Source organism: Rhopilema esculentum, chromosome 13 (assembly GCF_057945365.1).
Source record: "Rhopilema esculentum isolate cy_ngs chromosome 13, ASM5794536v1, whole genome shotgun sequence".
In the NCBI taxonomy this organism is placed as follows: domain Eukaryota; kingdom Metazoa; phylum Cnidaria; class Scyphozoa; order Rhizostomeae; family Rhizostomatidae; genus Rhopilema; species Rhopilema esculentum.
In genome coordinates, this window is record NC_142827.1 from 4,698,968 (window position 1) to 4,721,080 (window position 22,113).

General features: G+C 36.3%; 2 protein-coding genes across 2 annotated transcripts; one reads left to right on the forward strand and one right to left on the reverse strand.

Moving 5' to 3' along the window:
* Positions 1–867: 867 nt before the first annotated feature.
* Positions 868–9,871, forward strand: LOC135691820 (uncharacterized). Its single transcript, XM_065209798.2, has 4 exons — positions 868–5,158; positions 6,001–6,072; positions 7,251–7,424; positions 9,260–9,871. Exons 1-4 carry the CDS (start codon positions 4,937–4,939, stop codon positions 9,407–9,409), a joined length of 618 nt encoding a protein of 205 aa, XP_065065870.2. The 5' UTR covers positions 868–4,936; the 3' UTR covers positions 9,410–9,871.
* A 998-nt stretch (positions 9,872–10,869) lies between these two features.
* On the reverse strand, positions 10,870–18,243 carry LOC135691819 (Golgi to ER traffic protein 4 homolog). The gene is made up of 10 exons (XM_065209797.2): positions 17,806–18,243; positions 16,613–16,691; positions 16,021–16,102; positions 15,748–15,823; positions 15,109–15,179; positions 14,593–14,731; positions 13,847–13,990; positions 13,446–13,521; positions 13,083–13,164; positions 10,870–12,301 (listed from the first exon to the last, which is right to left on the reverse strand). The coding sequence occupies exons 1-10, from the start codon at positions 17,928–17,930 to the stop codon at positions 12,228–12,230; spliced, it is 948 nt and encodes a 315-aa protein (XP_065065869.1). The 5' UTR covers positions 17,931–18,243; the 3' UTR covers positions 10,870–12,227.
* Positions 18,244–22,113: the final 3,870 nt, after the last annotated feature.

Here is a 22,113-nt window from a genome sequence, read left to right on the forward strand (position 1 = left end):
GAGGGGGGGGGGGGGGGCTGCAGCTCTTCCAGTCCCTATGTTCAAGAGTATAACAGACTTACTTAAAACTATCGCAAATTATCGCCAATCTACAATAGAAGAAAAGAAGAAACCATCGTCGAAATGTGATGAAAATTTGCCCTTTGGAATCAAGCCAACTCCCAACAATTTTTTTAGCTTTTACCCTTATTTCAGCTGTGGTTGTATCGTGAAAACAGTGAACATTTTCATCATGTTATGTTTCTAAAATGCAAGCCATAGAAGAAGCCAGTTTTTTTTAATTTTCGTTCTGTACAATTGTATAACCTTCAACCTGCCACTAAACTAACCATTCGTTCTAAGACTGCATGCTACATTCAACAACGAGGTTTATATTTTGAATGCAACTAACGATACGAAAATGAAATGATTTTTCAATCGATATTAATCTTTCACTTTACAGTTGGATGCCTTATAGCTATTTACATTTTTGCTTATTAAAGCAAATTTTTTACAGCTAGCCATAATAAATTATAATCAATACACAAAAGATGCATAATAATGGGTGATGTTCCCTCGGGGAGCATTATCATATCCTTCCATCCTAAGATTGTCCCTCTGAAATGGATGGATCTTTAAACAGAAAACCTGCAACTCGGCCCAAATTTCTCTGTAAAATTTGCAAATTGTTACGTTTGTGCCACCACCAAACCTGCGATTGGGTCATTTCCTTAAGAAATCTGACTGGGAATAAGTAATTTGCTCATTTTGCGATTTTTATGCTTTTCAGAGCCTCCGATAAAGGGGGAGGGGAGATACAGGTGATCCCTACTTAGCTAAAGCTGAGAAAAGAAAAATGGCTAATGCTATCGGCCTCTGTGTCAAAATCAAAAGTATTTCCTAGATGATATGGAGACATTGATGATTTCCATTTCCAATCCTGAGTGAGGGAGTTATTGGTAATGGGTGATGTGGAAATACAAGTTGTTTTATTCTATCCTCCAATCTTTGGGTGGTGCGTCCTACGTAGCCAGAATCACCGTTGTTTATGAATTTACGTGCCAGTGTGACTCTGGCTACGTAGGACGCACTACCCAAATATTGGAGAATAGAATAAAACAACAGGTTCCGCCTAGTATTAGAAACAAAACTCGTCCCCAAAGAGAACAGCCACCTCGGTCTTGCAAATCTAAAATTACAACTAAAACCTGCGATTCTGCTATCGGGCAGCATTTACTAGAAAACCCAGATTGTGCAAAAAACTATAATGGCGACATGTTTCGGATTATTGGCAAAGCCCGATCGTCGTTCCACCTAGCAGTTTTGGAATCTATCTACATAAGCGCGAACAAACCGCTTCTCTGTAGACAAAAGGAGTTCGTTTTCACGTTAGGACTCCATTGGTAACATTCTCAATAGGCAAACGGCACTGATTGGTCAACCTCAACAGTCATGTGCTCGTGTTTCTGATTGGCCTATTTCGATCCACAACTGGGTATATATATTTCCTAGCGTAGAGTTTTCGACCTATGTTCTGACGTTTTAAACTCTGAAGAGTGTCGGACGAAAAGCTTTAGTTTACTAAATGTTTGCTTTTTTCAAAGCCATTTTGAAGCTTTAATAAAGTGCAACACAAAGAACTCTTCAATAAAATCCAGGCGGAAGAGACTTCTCTTCACAGACGTATTGGGGACAAACGGCGTGCATGCGGGTAGGTAAGGAAACACGTGCATACAGCAGCATAAAAAGAGGAGTTCGACAAGGATGCGTTCTCGGTCCAGATCTTTTCAACTTGTACAGCGAGATTATTCTCTGAGAGATAATGCCATTGGAAGGAATACTAGTTGGCGGTCATAACATTAAAAATTTGAGATATGTGGACGAAACTGTCCTGATTGCAGAATCTGAGGAACAGCTTTAGGTGATATTAAATTCAGTGGTTCATGCCAGCGAAAAGAAAGGGTTTTCGATAAACTGCAAGAATACAGAATGCATAGTAATTAGTTAACTGGAAATAATAAAAAGCTTTACAGGTACAGAAATTCAATTACCTTGGCAGCATTTAAACTGAAGATGGCAAATGCGATCAACACATTCGAAAACGAATGGGAATGGCAGAAGATACATTTGAAAGACAGTCTATCCTCACATACAGTAGAGAGTGCTGGACAAAATCAAATGCTTCTCATTAGAATGATGAAAAAGTATCTTGGACTGAAAGGAAGACAAATCAGGAAGTGCAGGGGACGTGGGGAAGTGGAGGATTCCCCCTTTAAAGTTTTGTTTCCTTACATAGGTTTTTTTTAACAGTTCTCTTTTAGGCTCATTTCTCTGATCACATTTTACCCTTACCCTGCCAGTCCAAGAAAAACGTTGCTGCCCCCCTACCGTGTTTACCTGCAATCCCCCTTGAAAAATTAACTTGTCGGTTTTGTTAAACCTAGGGGAACAAGGAAAGTTTTGTGACATTGCATAGCACTCTCCTAATCATGCACGTTCGGTTGGTTATCACAAAGTGGCTGGTGTTGGCAGGAGCCCCTTCAGCCCACTACAATGCCTGCTAAAAGTACTTGGAACACCCGGCTATTTTCGCTGCATTTGATATTTTTCATTCCTTTCTTGGAAAAAATTACTACCTCCGCCCCCTTCCCTCTAAAACAATGTTGATAACTTAGAGAAATATCATAAGAAAAGCGCAAAAGAAAGTGCCTCCTAAAATCCTAACCCGTTTGATAGTAAACCAACATTGTTCTGTAGGGGAGAGGGGGGTGATTGATTTTGACCTTGGAAATTGACGTCAGTGTTCCAAGACTTTTGGCAGGCATTGTAGATACAATTTTCATGTGACAGAATACATAAATTTTGAAATTTTTCTACCATAGACATAGGAATCAGGGGCACAAGGGTTAGGGGCCCTCCCCCAAATTTTCAAATATTCAGGGTAAATGCCCCTTTAATAATGCTTCCCCCCAACTTTAATAATTCTTCATACGTCCTTGTTTGTTACTCTACCTTCTTTAACAGTTTCCTCTTCAGCAGGCAAAATTTTCCTCCGCAACCATGTCAGAAGAAACCTGTGACATTTGCTGTTTCCAAACATTATGATGCAGGAACTTGTGATGCCAGAGCTTAATAACATAATAAGTGTCCATTGATGTGCGATAACAAGGTCCGAGTTTGAAGGATCCTGTTTTCCATATTTGTAGTAAGCCAAAATGCAAGATGTGACGTTGAACGGGATGTAGCATAAACAGACATCTATTAGCACCACATGAATTGTTTTAATGGCAGAAAGTTGCGAATACTTGGTCGTTTGTTGGGATCTGTCGATTTTAGTGATCGTTGAAGGGGGCTCCAGTTTGGTTTGCCGGCCTCTCGCTGTTGCATCACGCTTGTTAAGTGTTTTAATCATTTTGATGTACAAAATCATCATAGAGCTTATGTAGAACGTTGTCATAACAAGAAGAACAATTTGGAAAGGTAGCGAGGGGTGCATAGCATTTATGTATGTGGTGCCAATTGATGACATTGCAGAGCAGAAGATCCAGAGCTTCATCTTAAACTTGCTCTGCACTTGCTGGTATTGGTTAGGCTTATGAATATGCAGAAAACGATCGACTGAAATGCACATTAGAACAAAGCTAGAGAAGGAATGAAACAAAATTATCGCCCCATCTACAACTTTGGCAAACGTGCATTCTTTTTTAAAGTCTGTCAATATTAATATCTCAAGCAATGGCAAGGTGAATATTCCTGAACAGATATCAGAGAGGCTCATTATGAAGATGAATCTGTTCGAAATTGTTTGAAGTTGTTTCGTCTTTTTCAAGGCAAAGATCAAGACAGAGTTAGCTACTAAGTTGCAAGGGATGAACAAAGCAACGACAATCGCCCATGTCAAACCGTTTGACTTTTGAAACATTAATGCGACAAGGCTGTTGCACTGGATAATGTTGTTGTCACCCAAAGCGCCACCCATTTTGTTTCTGTTTGCAAAATTCGCCAGTAAATGACCAATGCTTCTTGTTTCTTTCTGGCACACTTATTTAGAAATATCTGTTTCTACAACTTTATTAATGAATTTGTCATATATGCTGTAACTTCGATGCAATTAACTCACTTTGAAAAAAGTAGCATTTTCAATGAATAGCCGCTGTTTGCTTTTCAAATGTAGCATGTCTTGCAAAAACAAGCTTCTTTGCCAATGCTCTCCAACACTTTAAGCTCTTTTTAAACCAATCCATCCATACAGTCTATAACACCATGGCTCTTCTCGGTTCTAGAAAGGAATTGCTTGGTCGCATAATCAAAAATGAGAATCATCGAAAGGCGCAGTTGTTCATTAGTGTTGTCCATATGACCTGTTGAAACCTCTGTTCGCAGCAACAGCTGTCTGATTTCGTTTATGCTAATACTTTGACTAACTGTTAGTACTTCAAAGGTCCATTTCAAATATGGCGCAAATGGTAGCAATTGAGTCAGTTAAAAGTGTGTTTTTTCTATATAAAGTTTGGAGCTGATAAGCCGGTTTTAGCTTCAGAAGATAAACTTTTGTCTTCACCTTTATAGTTGATTCAACTAAAGAGTGGTCAAATGATTCCATATTTATTCGCTACCAGATAAAAAGATCAACATAGGTGGAGAATGGTCAATCAGAACTATTTGGTATAGAGCCAATTAGCACGTGCTTGTTTGACAAACTTGCTGTTTAAACATGACTTAAGTGCCTGGCAATGCATATCAAATAAATTGAGGAGCATAATTTAAGTTTCTATCCTGTTTTAGATGCGGAGGCGCAATTTCGAATGTGACGTCAGACGACTAGTGATTGGAGTTTAATGCGTTTTGACGGTCAGCATAATTTCGTTGTTCGTTAATAGATTTGGAGGTACGTCTAGTTTTGATAGTTCTAATACGATTCAATTGCATCAGATAGAAGTGTTTCAAAAGTTCCATAATGCATCGCTCGAATTACAGTTATTCCGAGAAGCTTGTGGACAGCCAACCACGCGACGACCGCCGTGTTCCTTGGGAAAGTTTAAATCACGTGCCATTTTCCGAAAGGAGTGAATGCAGTGGTTTCTCAAGGAGGCCCTCTCGAAAACAGTACTTATGGCAGTTGCTTGCAGAGTTTGAAAAATGCGCCCAACAGTCAGAAGATGTTCTATTGATTAGAAAGGTGTGTTTTTAATCAGAAGGTTTTTTAATTGCATACTTTTAATATGACGATATTATTCTTTATCTAGTATGTTTCCAAATATAAGCAATGAGAAAGTTTTTTTTTTATTTTTAAGAATTTGTTTTCGGCTGTCAGTCAGTTAACCTTCCTTTTTCCACGTTAGGCCTTTCCCTTTATCTCTCCCTTGTTTTTCCGTTCTTAAAATGGTTCAATTCATTTATTGGAACTCCCCCAATTATGCCAAACATTCTTTTTTTATAAAATGACGATTAAACAGAATTTTTGTCAGAGTTTATTTCAAGAGGACGTTTTTCTTTTGATTGATTCGCTTTAATCTGCTATTTTTAATGGTCTCTTGTGACATGCTTCCTTACATTTTACTTGGACTCGCACTACAAAATAAATGCACAATGTTGTGGAGTCTTTTGTTTACCTTGGGGCTGTGGCTTAGAATGCTAGGGTAAGGTGTGTGGTTTCTTATCGATTCTATTTTCTTTGTTTAACTATGGGCTCGACATAGCGTGCGTCTACAGATGTCCCCATATTTTATTGGGTTATTTTGCTACGTTGCTTACTACGTTTTCGAGTCCACAAAGCCCATATTCTGGTACGCTTGCCCTAAGGGAATACCGTTTTGATAAACAAAGAAAAGGTTCCTTATTTACAGAGGACCCTCTCTGTTTATAGCCTAAAAGATAGCCACTGAGAAATTAGCCACTTTTTGGCACTAATTGGACACCTTTTGACCAATATGCCTGCCTCTAGAGGCCCCCAGCACGACACTCTTGCCTTACCTGCCGTTTCCAACCAAAATTTTAATAATTGCTTAATTAATTTTCTAGGAATTTGAGCAAGTGAAAAGAGGCATTGATGAAATCCATTCTCAAATCGAAGATATCAAGTTCGAGAGCAAAGTACGCGAGTTTCTTCAATCAATACATCTGTAATTTTAGTTAGTTTGCCCAAAGAAAAAACAGGTTGGGCCATAGGACGACACTTGCTTGAAAATCAGGAGCCCGCTAGCCTACGTGCAGATTCTGAGGTATCTTACCAGTTCTGGTAAGATACTAAAGATTCTTGCACGCAGGCTAGAGCCCGCTCGAACAGATAGAGACGACAATTTAAAATTCTTTGGGCAAGCAAAGTCGTCTTTCCATATAGGGTTTGGAAATTTGGCCAAGTCAAAACAAACCTGTTTTTTTAGACAAACACATTTGGAATCTTCAATGATTCGTGCATTTAAACAGAGAGTTTTTTCTTACCTGAAATGTTCGGTTTTGTGTGGGTTAGTGAGCGCATCGAAACATGGAGAGTACGCTAAAGGTGCCCATGAAATGTTCAGTTTGCCTTGAATATAAATTTTCTTTCTCCTTACGGTCACTATTCGACATTTGTACTCTGAGGATTGTTAGATGGAAAAGAACTTCCATTGCACAGTTATTTGGATTCTCCTATTGGTGCAGTTTTGAAAAGTCCCAATAATTATTAAAACTTTTGTCTGTCTACTTCGTTTCTACCATAGAGTAACATATCTATATACCTTGTGAGATTACAAGCAAAAAATTTCAATAGCGTTTTAACCAGCAAAAGAATGTTAAACACGAATGTTCTGAGCGTTTCTCGAGAGCTCCAATGCAACGAGTTACACAATTTTATTCAAAGAAGAAAAATGATCCAAAAACAATACTTCTGGGAAAATCCTAAGTGTTAAAAAACCAGACGAGCGTACTTGAGTAACTGGCAAAGCAAGATCGACTTTTGTACTCAAATTTTAGAGTCTGTCCATATAAATTCCTCGATGATTTGTACTTTGTAGACAGAATGTGTCGATTTTTCTAAAATTGCCCTGTCTCTTTACTGCCAACGTTTAATATTGTAAATCATTAATGCTCTTGCAACTTAGGATCATTGAATGATCGTGCCTGTTTTGAAGCTAGAGAGCTTCATTTGTTCGTTAAATCCGTTTCAAAGTTGTTGCTCACTCACCAGTACACTTCTCACGCTGGGCACCAAAGTTCCGCGTCGAGTCATGATAGCTTTTCAAATCCGTTTCATGGTTGCAATCAATCAGTTTATTGAATTTTTTTTGCAGATATCTGGTGATAAGGTGAAGTTTTTGTCCAAAGACCTCCAAGAAGCCAAAAGTAGCCATTTCAAGTTGCGAGACGAAATTTCAAAGGAGTTCAGGAAAACATACAAGAGGCTAGGGGCTATAGACAAAGACATAGATTTAATCAAATACCGACAAACTATGGCAGTGAAGAAGGTAAGGTAACGTTTTTTTGACGAAGAAGGTTACTTTTTGCAGTCCCTTCAACACAAGCCTTTAAAGAAACTTTGGCGGTACAGAATTTAGATATAGTTTTGAAAAGAGCAAACAATTTGAAAAACGCACTAATTATTTATAAAATTGCGTGAGACTTTTAAACATTTCAGATCTTAATTCACAAATTGGCCTAAGATCATCAGGTCCAATTGGGGAATTTACGGTAGCAGTGGGGGCCTATTCCAGGGAGGGGCCTATTGAAAATCTATAGTTTTAGGGGGGGGCTTATTCGAGTGGGGCTTTTTCGAAGGGGGCCAATTCGAAGATTTACGGTATTCAAGAATTTTACGTACTTTCCATTCAGTCGGCAGGTGGCGGATACAGAGACAAAGTTGACAGTCGCACGTTGAACTACTGCAGGGGTTTTTGAGGGTGATGCAAGCCCCCCATGAGGTCCTGGGTAAGGTTGCCAGAATCGGATTTATAATGGAAGGTCAGACAGATAAGCAACTCAGGCAAAACTGCGCATAAAAAGCCAAAAAATTTCCCAAGCAAAACTGCAGAACTGCAAAAATAACCTTAAAAAAGTTATTTTGCTAATGGTTAGGTTAGGTGATAATATTTGATATCTGGTTCCACACTGTGCAATGGTACTCTTTCAATTCAAAATTTGTTTGTTTCTTAGGGTGTTAAAGTTTATATAAAACAAAGCAATGTTCTCAAAATTTCTGCTGAAAAAGGCCGAAAAGGTCAGATTTTGGTAGTAGGCCAAAAACAAGTTTTACAATTTAACTCAATTTAACTCTGAAAAAGGCCAAAGTTTGAGGATTAGGCCAAAAAGGGCCAATCTGGCAACCCTGCCTCCGGGTATAGGTATGGTGGGGGCCCATGGGGCGAAGCAACCGAGAACCAGAGCAGCGTTGACAAGTTTTAGAGACAAAAGCCCTAAAATTTAATCATGTCGATTACTTAAACAACCAATGATGAAAAGAACAACTTAAATACCATATTTCTCAAGAAAGTCTCTTTGGTCTGAAATTTAATTTTCCATGCTTTGTCAGCTTCTATGAAGTGCTTGCGTTTGAAATCCGCTAAGAAAGAACAGGGGACATCAGACACCTTGCAACTGATACAGTTTGATCGATGAAAGGCCTCAATCGGACGTCCTCCTTTGGGAACGGAAATGGAGACATCAACGAGGTTCCTAGGTCTCGCAGTTATTCTGACCGTGTCCAGTTACTAGTCCGGGACTGGACAAATTTTTACAACTTTGGCATGATCAAAAACGTTCAGATTGTTTAGTTTTCAAACAAGCGTTAAGGTAACGATAGAAGTTGGGATAACGTTGTTTATACGAGCAGGCCTTAAATGGGTTTCGTGAGGAAGACAGCTGGGGTCATATTGGTCGCAGATCATCCCTATCTCTATGAGATCATCCATATATACGCAATTGGTTGATCTGATAAATCCACGTGCGCAAAGGTTTTGGCGTCTTGCTTCTGTCTTGCTTCAAGATCCTTTCATGCCGGATCCTTTCAAACAAATATCATAAAGGCATATGATAACTGCAGATCTAATATTAATCAGGCGCCTGCAAAACCGAGAAGATGCAATTTTCTGCAATTTTCCGCCACCTTTGAAAAAACTATTGCGATTAGTATTGTTGTGGAATCAAACTGAAAAAGATCGACTGTATGCGATGAATAGCTTTTCATGTGAACGCCAGTGTAATCGATAACTAGTTAGTTTGGCTGGCCCTTCTCATCTAAAGAGTTCGTAAGCGCCATAAAGCGTAAAACAAGTTGAAGCACAATTTCTTTACGTTTTTTTGACAGCATCAACTGGATTTGGAGACACTAAAATGGGAAATGACGTCATCAAGATCTCAAGAGTCCCCAGTCTGCTCATCACGGATTGACATCGGCTGCTTCAAAACACCAATCAAAAAGGATTCTACAAGTTTTGGGGAATTTTCTCTTGTTTAAATTGATAGTGTGGCTTATGAAATGCATAAATACGGATAATTATATTGGCATACTCTGGACACTGTTAGCAATATTGAGGTAGAAGCAAATTATACAATTTTATAGCTTGAACATAGAGATACGACAAAAGTTGATCAAAGTGTATGGAATTTGTAGTATCTGTCATTTAAACAACCTGACTACGACCACGAACTTGTTGAAATCCACTGCCTGCAGGCGCAGCTTAAAGGACCACAGATTTTCTCAGATTTTTTATCAAAAGTTGACAATTTTGGAGCTCTGTGAACGGCTCGTAAGGTTCTGTGTTGGAATATACTAGAGAAATTGGAAGAAATCTCTTAGTGAGATGACAGAGGTTTGGAAAAATAGTCACTGTTTGTGCCATTTGTGTCGAAGTAAATTGAACCAATGAACCCCTCCACCTACTTAGAGTCAATTCTGAACTCGTCCTTGATACAGAGTCTACTCCCTTTATATAATTTTTTCTTACAGTAGTGACGTAGGAGGACTAGAATTATAAGAAGGACAGCATTGTTTAAGAACTAAATAAACAAAAGGAACTGTTCATTAGAAAAAGAAGAATTTTTATAATTTTCAGAGAGAAATGAGCCCCCCCCCCCCCTCTAAGAAAAATGGTAGCTCGGGCAATAAAAAAGCAATCTTTCAAATTTTAGCTATGAATCTAACGTGCTACGGAGGCCTACATATCAGTTCTGTTTTTGGATGTTTTTTATTTTTAATGGATGAATCGCAACATTACGGGGCGAAGGGGACGTCTTCACTAAAAGTTGACATCAAAATTGAGCTTTCCTCCTTTAAAAAAGAAAATGTCAGATGTCAAAATTTCCCAATCCCTTTAGAAAGTTCAGTCCCATCCTCTGTCCCTATATTTGATTATGGCATGCTTATGTCAGTAGGATTTTTACGTAGAATTATGGTCGATATTTATAGGCAATGTGATAGGCTTCAGTCAGGAACCATTGGTGTAACCCTTTTGGCGTAACCCCAGACGGTTGATGTATGCAATCTGCGAAAACCCGTTTATAAAATGACTTGGCAAAAAAAGACAAAAAGTGCTATATCGAACCACTTTCTATTCTTCCTATTGAGTCACTGTCCATATAATAAAACTAATTGAAGGAAATAACAAACATTCTTTACTTATATCAACCATTGATACTAGGAGGGGAGGGAGGGGAGGAAAATACATGAGCCCAAGAAACTGGGAGGGGAGGAAAATACTTGAGCCCAAGAAACTGTGAATCCCTTATAAACAATTTTGGATATATTACTGGAACTTACAAACAAGCGGAAATATCCTCTTTCACTCTAGAAACAACTGAGGTAGTAGCTTAAAATTTTACATTGCAAGAATAACAGGACTCCCAAGAACCATCTTAAAAATCGAGATGTGCCAATACACCAAAATAAATTTTTTGGAAAAAGAAAATACACCTCGATAGAAGGTATGAACTCTTTTCAAAAACATTTAAAACTACGTTGTTTGGCAACAGATCGCATATCAAACACTGCACCTTATTGAATTTAATTATGTTTTAGATTATTCCAATATTTCTTAAATTAGATATTAAAACAATAAAGATACTCATTTATGACAAAGCAAGCAAAAAAATTTTCAAAAGACTTTGAACGAACCTTTCTATTGGGTGTGCAAACTAGAGATTACAAAATAAATTTTGCTAAATAATCTGACAGGATTTTTTGTAACATTGATTGGGTAGTGAAATATAAATAAATAGGGAGGAACGCTACAATGTTTATTGCCAGAATATTTTGAAACTGTTTGAAATAACGGACCGCGTATGAAGAGATAATTCGACGGAAGAAGGACGACCGAAAGATGATAACCTTAGGCTGAAAAATGTGTTGGGTTGACTAGCCTGGTACATGATACTAATACAAGCATAATTGTATCGACTTTCTCAACTGGTAGATTCCTGATGCCTTCTAAAACTCCTACAAAAACACTTGGAAATTCAAATAAGCGTTGTTTGAATGTAAAAAGTAGGTATGTATTTTTTGCACGTTGGAATAAGTAACTTAAAGAGTCAAGAGTAATTAACACTGCATAACATTTCATGACTAGCTAACATTATATCACACCAAAGTCATATGATGACACCCTTCCATTGCATTATGAAAGTGACGAAGAAGCAGGTCAACTAAAGGGCCTCTCCAGGCAAAAATTTATTCATTTTCATTTGTCAAAATTCCAAAACAAGGCTGGAGCTTCACAAACGAAGGCAAGGTCATTCGAAATACAAATTGACGACAAAGCTACGTCATAACGTCACCAAATCAAAAATTTATTTTTTCATAATTCCGTTCCAATTTCAAAATTCAAGGGGTTGTACCTGAAAAACCATACAAAATATTAGAAACTTGTAACAAATTTGTAATCATGAAGTAAAGTTTCAAAAGAGTAGTTGATGATAGGGCAATGCAAGATTTGGCTGGAGAGGCTCTTCAATGCAATCAAGCTACAGAATGTTATTACTTTACTTATTACTGATCATTACACGAACAACTAATATTGCTTTCGTCTCTGTTTCTAGGACTTAAGTGGATTAGCAGCAGAGGTGCCTTTGATATTGCTAGCATCTATGGGTTGTGGTTGTGTGACCATAATTCAGTGACATTATTGAGCCTGTTGAAGATTTTGAACACTGGAGATGCTTTCCAACAGTGAAAACGATTAGTTAACACAGAAAGTTTTTTGGGGTCTAGCAGTCATTTCACATCTCAATAAGACCTTCTGAAAATTATTTGCAAGTAAGATAATTTGTATAATGTGGATTTAATCAGCCTCCTCTTCAACTGCTGCTTCGATTTCCATTGGTGAATCGCCCATCATATTTCGCATTATATCATCTGAAAAGAAAAATCATTCTTGTGCTCTTAACCAAGTCTTTAATCAGGCTTTTATACTTCAAGTCTCTTTTGACTGCACGAAAAAATCTACTTCTAACTAAAAGATGCATTATCTCATCTAAAAACCTGGACACACAAAAGAAACACAATAGAATCTAATAGGGTGTTACAGTTAACGTGAAAAGAGTCATTTCAATGATAAGCGAAATCCCACTTCCAAAAGAAAATAAATCGAGAATACTAACACAAATAAGAAAAAATTTCAGTTGCTAAAGATCCATTTTTTGCAATAAATATCAACATGAAATGCTATTAGTTGCACCATAGGTTATGACAATGACAGTAGATAAATTTTAAAAAATATTATCTAAAATAGTTTTACTTTAGCCCCTGGCAGCACATTTTTCAGCTTAGTTTTAAAAACAGGTTTTAACTTAAAATGCATCAGTTTAGAACAATTTCGTTGTCAACTTTTGGTTAATTGGTAGACTTCATATGGCCTTTAGACAGCAAATGGAATCATACAAGATAGAGGCTGATCTTAAATAGCTGCAAAAGAAAATCCTTTCTATCACCTTTCTATCTTCATGTGTAAAGATAAAATGTTGATGGACCCAATAATTCTTAGAATAATGAAATTGCCATAACAATGGTATATTCCTGGAGATATATCAACTTCTAGAATGAATAATTAAACCACAAGAACATTATAACCTAAGAATATAAAAACACGCAATCATTGTTGTATCAGGAGAAGTTTATAATTTGGTTAATTTCATACCTAACATTCCAACGAAACCATCTTTTTTCTTGCTTTCTTTGGGTGGCACTCCAAAAAATACCTGACCTATTTTGTCTAGATACTAGAAAATAAATATGACAGCAATGAGGTCTTCTTATACCATTGATATATATTCAGATAAAAAGATATGGAAGAAATACATGGAGTACAATTTCATCTGACAAAAATTAGATATTACATCAAATATGCTTCACTGATATTGGTGATAATTAGGTGGTAGCAATTGATTAGCTGCTAACATATGACATCTACGAAGCTGATGTGATGGGTTTTGATGGTCTTGGGATCATTTTGTGATAAAGATAGGAAAAGCTATTGCTCCAATAATAAATAAGATTTTACCTCAAAGTACATGGGGTCTCTTGAAATTGATGGATGATACTGTTCACAAAGTGTGGTGAATTGTTGCAATGATCCTCTGATAAGAAAAAAACAGGCAATGCTATTCTGATATATCATACTTTTTAAAATAACAGTACATCTGAAAAAATGTATTTCGACAAAATTACTTCATATATGTGCAAGTTTCTAACTGTAAGATAAGAAATAAACTGTAAGATATAAATTTTCCTTGAAACAACAAATATATGCTATTATGCTATATATTAGTTTTTGCTACTATAACAATCAAATTATTGCTCTTTTTTAACAATGATCATAAGACTGAAACTTTACCTATATACCATTGATAAAACAATGTTAATGATAAATTTGTCATCAGTATAAAATAAAGGCACACTCACATCTCAACAGCTAACAGTAAGAAAGCAATGAAGTTCAGGAGTGGCTGCTTGTAAGGTTTGTTACATCTTTTTATTCCAGGGTGTTTTCCAGTGTATGTAAAGAAAAGGATGTTTGCAGCTGGAATTCTTTGTAAGCACAGAATCCTGCCAAAATTTAAGTAACAATATTTATTAGCTATTGCTCTGAGTATGAACATGCTATTAAATTGGGTATGGGGTATTGAACTAAAATATACCAAAAAACAACTTTTTATAGCGAACAAAAAATTATGTTAAGATTGCAATACTTGATAGAGTTAAGAAATGTATTGCAGATTTGGTGCATACATAACAAATTGCTGTGAGGCTTAAAACATCCATTAACTGGTGCCAACCTACATGCATAATCACATCCTGGTTGCAAAGGAAATAGCTAGTCACTGACTTTTTTGACTGGGGACAATGTGAAGAATGAAATCTTACAAATAAGATGTAAAATGATAGAAAAAAATGGTCCCTCCTTCACCTTTAATTCACTTTAAACATACTGATAAAGGCTTCAATAAACAAAAATAGTTTTTTCCAATACAAACAATATGCTTTTTTTTAAGTGAGGTCTTTGTATTATGGCTTACATACATGCTTACGTATGGCTTTCTAAATAACTGGTTAGAGAAAAACCTTTTTGATTGTTCATATACTTGTACCTTCCAATCTCCGTAAATATCTAAGTATAAATAAGAAGAAGAAAAATGCTTAAAACTTACTGCAAAACAGCTTGTGTAACAAAGAGATCAATTTCTCCTGGATAGCCTGATGTCACATGATATTCAACTAAAAAGGCTCCATAGAGTTCACCTTCTTGACCATGGGCAAAATGCTGCCTTGCTGAGCTATAATTTCTTTCTGCAAGGAATAGACACAATAGGTTATAGCTATAATTGTGATATAATAAGAAATTCATTGATTAAAATATTTAACACTAACTCTTTTTCTAGGTAGGCATTATTCATTTCTAGGTAGTCCACAATTATGCTAATTTTCACTCTTGAGAGACGTTTTTCTACCAAAGGTTTGAACAAAACTGTTAGTTATAAAGCATTCTACCTCTTCCACGAGATGGGTGAAACACAAAAACCACAAAGGGATAGTGCTCTACATAAATGACATGCTGGTTGTATCTTTCTATCCTTTATTGGTTGAGAAATTAGCATTTGAGATCAATCATTTAGGTTCAACAAAACTTAATCTTTTAAGCAAAAATCTCTGTTTAAAACGGTTACCTTCCCAATACTTGATGGCAACTGCTTGGTGAATTTTTGGATGTCCAAATTTGTACCCTGTATTGGACCATCTACAAAAAAGTAAATGGACCACCTTCAAGTAGTTATTGCAGGCTTGGAGTTCAATTCATTTGATTTGGATATCAACAAAGGCATGGCTAACACCGCTTTTTTCATTTTAAATCATACTTGTAGAATTGTTTGCATGAACCAACAGCTTCCCTTAATGTGTCTCGTATGGAAGAGACAAAGCACACCAAGAAATACCATTAGCAGGGAAGTAACTTCAATCAAATCAACAAATATGGGTTATTAAGTTGCTAAACACAGTTGCTATTTGAACAAATAGTTTTGCCATTGCATTGATGTAGCCATAATTTATAGTATTGATATATCTATGATACCAAAGTGACACTGATACAGATTAATTAGAATGAATATACCAAAAGAGCAAAAATGGTGATGTTATTGAGATTATAAGTAGAATATTATCTGCTCATCCCACCGTTTTTCAATTGAAATCAAGCAAAATATGAATGAAAAAAACCAACCATTCTAGCTAGGCCAAGCTAGCTTTCTAAGTAATGGACTTGTAACTTTATCAAAATGAAAAACAATATATATATGTATAATACTCACTGTAAAGATTCTCTCAAAAAATCCTCTCTTGATGGTGAGTTTTTCTCACAAAGGTTGAGAATTTCAACGATTCGATCTTATAGAAATAGAAAAAATCATTGAAAAGAAAATGTCTCAATGGAGCAACAATGCTGGGAAAAACAAGCCATCAATAAAAATGTTTTGCATTAAGAATTAAGAATTAGAAAGATCAACTAATTTGAATAAACAAGACTGCAAGAACTAGCAAAAACTGATGAATGTTAAATGGGAGTTTTACAAAAGGAGACCTACCAACATTATCATCATTAACATTTACTTTTCCTTCATTGTAACACTTTATCATGTCTCTTGCTAAATCTATTCCATTTTCATGCTGAAAAGTAAAAAAATCTAAATACCAAAACTGAAAACACAATTGAATAAGGTAGATTTTTCATTTCATTTTCATCAGAGCTTTAGATAATGGGACAACAAAATCTTCTATTCTGCTGGAAAAGCTTAATGTACCTAAAATATAGTTCCAATTAGGGGAAGGATATCCTAACAGTGATATTAAAGAATCTTTGATATACTTCCACAAAACTGCTTTTAGCTTCTATGAAAATGGGATTCCAACCATAAGAAATTTTTGACAAAGCCCTTGGTGAACTGCCTTCAACAAAAGAAAAGCTAATACTAGCTTGTGATGCTTCGCATTCAAGACTTTAAACATAAATAATTCCCAATATTTGTCAGGTTATAATGGATCAAAAAATTGGATCTAGGGTTGCACAATAGTTTTAAACAAAAAGCATTATAGGGAAAAAAGAACGTGTATATATGTCATGTTTATTATGGTACAACTATGTGTATCATTGTTTGATAAACAACAAGTAAACTGTACCTGGGATTGCTTTAGTAGCAATGTGGCACAGCGATAACATATTTTGACAGCTTCTTCAAAGTTTCCTTGCACCTTGTATCTAAAGTAATGGTGAAATTGCAGCTTATAGAACGTTCAAGTACGTTTAACAGAAAAAATAACATAATTTTATTCTTAACATTAATAACAAAACTTTTTGAAGTAATACACAAAGATGTCATCATCAACAGCATTTAAACCATCGTTGTTCAAGAAGATCACAAAGCGAGCAAAAAATTCATGACAAATGATAGAACATGACAAATGCCAACAACAAGAAGTTCTTTCATTTAAGAAAGACTTAAACAGTCTGCTCAAGAGGCTTCAATTTCCCAATTTCCAGACTGGAAACTTGCCTGCAATGTTATGCCCACGCACTCAAATTTTCCATCTGCGGGCTTTTGTATATTGGTCCAGCATAGTCCCTATTTAATAACATTTTACATTACTAACCATGCAAATTATTTAAGTGCGTGATTTCAGGCGCGCAGTAGCAAATTTTCAAAATGAACTTGTCTTTGCAAGAAACAAAGTTTCTAGTCTGGCCCAATTTGCACCTTGTTGTTGACACTGTAACTATTGTTGGCTCCAATACTGCTGTGGAGAGGGGCATTCAGTGTCTTAACTCTTCTGCTTAATGATCATTGGCTAAGCATGAGCAATGAGACAATGGAAAATTTGATGATAGTAAAGAGAATGATAAAGTTTGGACAGATAAAGGAAAAAAGGCTTCTGTTGAGATGTATCCTGAGAAAAGGCCCAGAACAAAATTGTCAAGATCAGAGATTGAAAAAGAGTCATCAAATAATATGTATAGTATGCTTTGAGGGAAAGGGAAGCAAGTTGAAACTACCACTTTTGAAGATTCAGATCAATCTGAAACAACCATTAAGTCCACAATGACAATGACATTTATATTACTTGGAACTCAAAATGTTATAACATCATGTTGACATGATGTATGCTAAGACGCTTGTAATATAGTGGTTTTTATCAATGCTTTAATTAATACTGCATTGACTTCAATAATGTTTACGTAATCAGAAAAAAAAGGTTTCAGCAAAACGATAAAATTATTAGAATTTTCGCAAAATGTAATGAATTAATTAATTGATTTCCTCTTTATTACAAAATACATTGCGGAGAAACTGGATTAAAGAAATCGCAGTTGATACCTGAAAAAGAGAGTTTTTGCTATTTGAGTTGCTTCATAGTGGTCACCATCCTCAACTTTACTTGCAATCCTCTGATAAATTTTTTCGCCCCTAGCTTTATCATTTCTCGATCTTCCGGACGCCATTTTATCTCGATTGTGATACAACCTCGATTTGATCTGCTAAAGTGAAAGAAAGCTTGTTATTGCTGTTTATAGAGTACCGAAGTGATGACGTCATAAAAATATATTTTTAGAATTTCTGAATTTTGATCCCATAACCTAAAAGAGCATCATGAAATACCTTCAAGTATGCAAAACCAGTTAAAGGTACTACGAATTGGCTGAGATATGGCCACTTAACCACAGGCTCTTGCCCCATCAAACCTTTGTAAATTCGTCTTGTTTCTTAAAGGGCCTCTCCAGCCAAATTTTGCACTTGCATTTTATTGGCTAATCTAAAGGAGTTTAACCTGCTGATCACGAATTCGTTATTTTTTTCGATATTTTTTACAGTTTGTGAGATATAAGCTCTTGCATTTCGATAATTGAATTGAATTAACCGACAAAAATTTTTCGGTTTGGTGACACTGTGACGCAATTTTGACGTCACAGTGCAGAATCACAGCAATCCGTTAGCAAACTTGAAATCTTTCATTGGCCATATCTCACCCAATTTGGAACATATCCAGCTAATTTTGCATATTGAGAAATATTTTATATCGTTCTTTCAGATTATGGGGCCAAATTTAAGAAATTCTAAAAATAGATTTTTGATGACGTCACACTTCGGTACTCTATTAGTTCTGTTTTCATGCTTTTTTTGCACTGACCAGGCAGGGCCACTCTCATTGTCAAGTGTAAGCACCCGTGTCTCCAATATCTCTGAGAAAGGGGGTTCAATTTTGTCATATATCTAGGACATAGAAAAAAGAAGAAAAGGTGTGTGATTTGGAAATCTTAACATAGTTTCTAATATTTCCTTGTTTGGCCTTATTTCCACTATTTGATTTCCGAAAAAGGGTAGAAATTTTCTTTGGTTCCAAAGAAGAGAAGAATCAAATCGGAATCAAATATCAGAGATAAGGGTCAGCTTTCTAGACCCTCAGACACGGGTGCTTACACTTGATAGTGTGAGATGACACACCGGGTGCACTGACAATTTTTTTCGTTTTCTTAAGTACAACACTTACTACTTGCAACTTGCCAGGGACAACAGAAGATGCATGAGGCGAGACGACCTAAGCCCTCCAACTATTCCCAAAATCACCCGCCTGTTTAACCTACCAACCAGGAATCAGTTGCTACAAAGAGAACAAAAAAGGGCTCTCACACAACACGTTTAAAAATGAAGTGAGTTAGATATTGGCTACTTTTTGGCATTAAAATGGGGGGTCAGTCACCCGAGTCCTCCAAGCACCGGACCCCCGAATCAGGGATGCCAGAAGTATGACGGTGCGAAAGAGGGGGGATGACTTTTTAGGCATGAAGATGTAGGTAAGGGAAATGAGCCGAGTAAAAACGAGGGAGTTTAGGGGTTCCCCCCTCTGGAAATATTTTTTACCACACCCTGCAGTTTGGTTTCTTAAAGCAACACCAAGTTATATTTTGTTGCAATTTACTTCAATTTTCTATTTTATAGCAATTTCTCTACTTTGATTTCATTTTTTTACAAATAATTTTCTCATTTAGAATTTCTAGTCGTAGACAAATCTTCTAAGTGACAATGGCGAGGGGAGGAGAACATGATTTATTTTCCAGGGTAAACTTTGCTATTTGCCTATCTTGTTCTATGCACCAAGGGTGAATTTTTCCCCTCATTCAGATCGGGCATTAAAATATGTTGTGTCCACCTTTAACAAGGCCCTGTTCTAATAGAGAGTTGAGCCTTGTTGCGAGAAAGATTTTACGTCAAGTATCAATGAAATGATATCTAAAGCTCTGATAGGCATGAATGAGATGTAGGAAGCCTATGCAAAGGGTGGGCTTGAAGCATGCTCTTCTTGCTAGAACCAGGAATTCTATGACATTGCAAACAAAAAGGCACTTTCCGCCCTTTCACTTGCCCCTCTGACCCCTTGTTTCAGCATCGCTGCCGCGGACGTATGGCATGTTTAAAACAATTGGCAGTGAAAGCATTAACTTCAAAGAACTTGAGGAACTTTACAAAAACTGAAACAAATAAATTATAACAAATTCAATTTTTCAGGACACTTGGAAAGGACCCAAGAGCTATCCGGCCATGTGCCCTTTAACAGAATGCCCAAGCCAGGCCCATGAGATTTCTTCCTTTGGTCTATAAGTTTAATTTTCGGATATGTGCTGATGCTTGGCCTCTTATCTAATATTTGTAACAAATACTCTTAGATTGCTGCCTGGGGGGAGGGGTAATTTCAATAGGCCAAGGACAGGAGTGTGCTATTTTGAGGTATGTAAACATACCCTAAAATTGGTGAATTCTCCAAAAAAACCTTTCGCAAAATCTTAGATACAATATGTAATGCATGTCCTTAAATTCAACTCAAACTTGCAAAAATCCAACAACTCAATCAACATCTTTCTCTTAAAAATGACACCCAAAAGTTTGAGGTCATGCTATAAATTAATCCCAAAATTTATGGCCATGTTTGATTTACCAAAATTGATACCCCAAAATTTAATTTCTACTTTCAAAAAGGCACCCCAAGAATGGCATATTCCTTCCCAGTGTATATGGAAATTAACCTCTGGGCTTTGCTTGAGAACTTTGCAAAAGAACAATTTGGAAGCCAGATATAGGCACCTACATGACAACGCCACCTGCGAGAAATCCATCAAACCGAACACTACAAAGCACTCATTTATTTATGCAATACTGAAGTTAAAGTCGTCCAAAAAAAGAGACCTATAAATTCAAGCAAATGTTCTCTTACACGTAAATAAAGCAGATAAGATGATGATTCCATGCATATTTACGATAAAATTTAGCAAGATAGTTGGCAACAAGGGGTACGATGCGAAGATGTCTGCTAAAAGTAGAGTCAAGAGATAGAAACCACTTGGAGAAACAAAATGATAAAATTCACTTTTTTCTTCCATTGAAAAATGGCTTTGGAAAGAGTACAATTTATGTAAAAAGCGCAGATCCTTCGTTATCACAAGAAACATCCGATTTCTCTGAATTCAGAGCGTTAGAGAAAAGAGATGGGTGGAAAATGGCACCAAAGAAGACCCTAAACTTTTGTGCCAACAAATAGTGAAGTAGCTGGCGACAGTAAATCTAACAGGCCACTGATATAGGAGATGCAATGATAAGATTTGAAATGTAGGCCTTATTGCTATGTTGCTGAGACTTTTCAGTTTTAAATTCTGCTTCTCTACTTTTTTGGCATTTTAGTTTTTAGAAGGTTAGAAAAAGAAGTATCTAGCTAATAAACAACCCAAAATTCAAATGTTTGTGAAAATTTCAATTCTTGGTGTATTTGCCTTAGCCAGCTCTGTGGTTGCATCAGTCAGTGTTGATTATCGCTTATCAGACATTGCTGCTCTTAATTTGAGTGGTAAATTAATGAAAATATTAGCAGAAGATAATAAACTCCCTGGGTTCAAAATGAAGATATTTTACATCTTCATCGTAGAGAAGTCACGATTAATAATGCATCGATGAAGGTTCCAAAAAGGAACTTGACATATGAAAAATTAAAAATATTTTGTAAAAAATAAAGTCGAAAGCAGCAATAGATAGGCAGATGGAATCTTTAGTGAATAATCAGCGATAGTTCTTGATGAGATGAGAAAGATACCCAGCTACAGCTTATATCGATAATTTTATTAGAGGTGATTGGAGTTTATGAGATGATATATTGCAAAGGATCAGCAATTGATACAAACGAGATAAGAAAGTTACCCGGCTTCGATGGTATCGATGGTAATAAGATATAGGTTCCAATTTATTCTGCAAAGTTTTGCAAAGACTGCAAAGTAAGTATTTGTCATGAAAAATGAGGAAATGAATACAAACTTTGCCTATCTTAATCTCTTTTCTTCACCAGAACAGCAGGTCAAGGGTAAAAAATCGAGCCTACTTGATTCTTTAAAAGTTTTATCAAAAGTAAGACTGGTGGTCTAAAAATAACAAACCGTTTGGACATGTGGACTATTCAGCGTTTAGTTTGAATGTGATCACAAGAAAGGTTCACATCTCAATTATCAGCCATGCCTGCTTCGAACTTTTGGTGCGATGATCATATACATTTTCTGTTTGTTCATATGCATTAGAACACGCTTTATCCTTTAAGACTATCAAAGGATTTTATCTTGGCCCACCATTCCGTGAGGAGTGTATCACCCC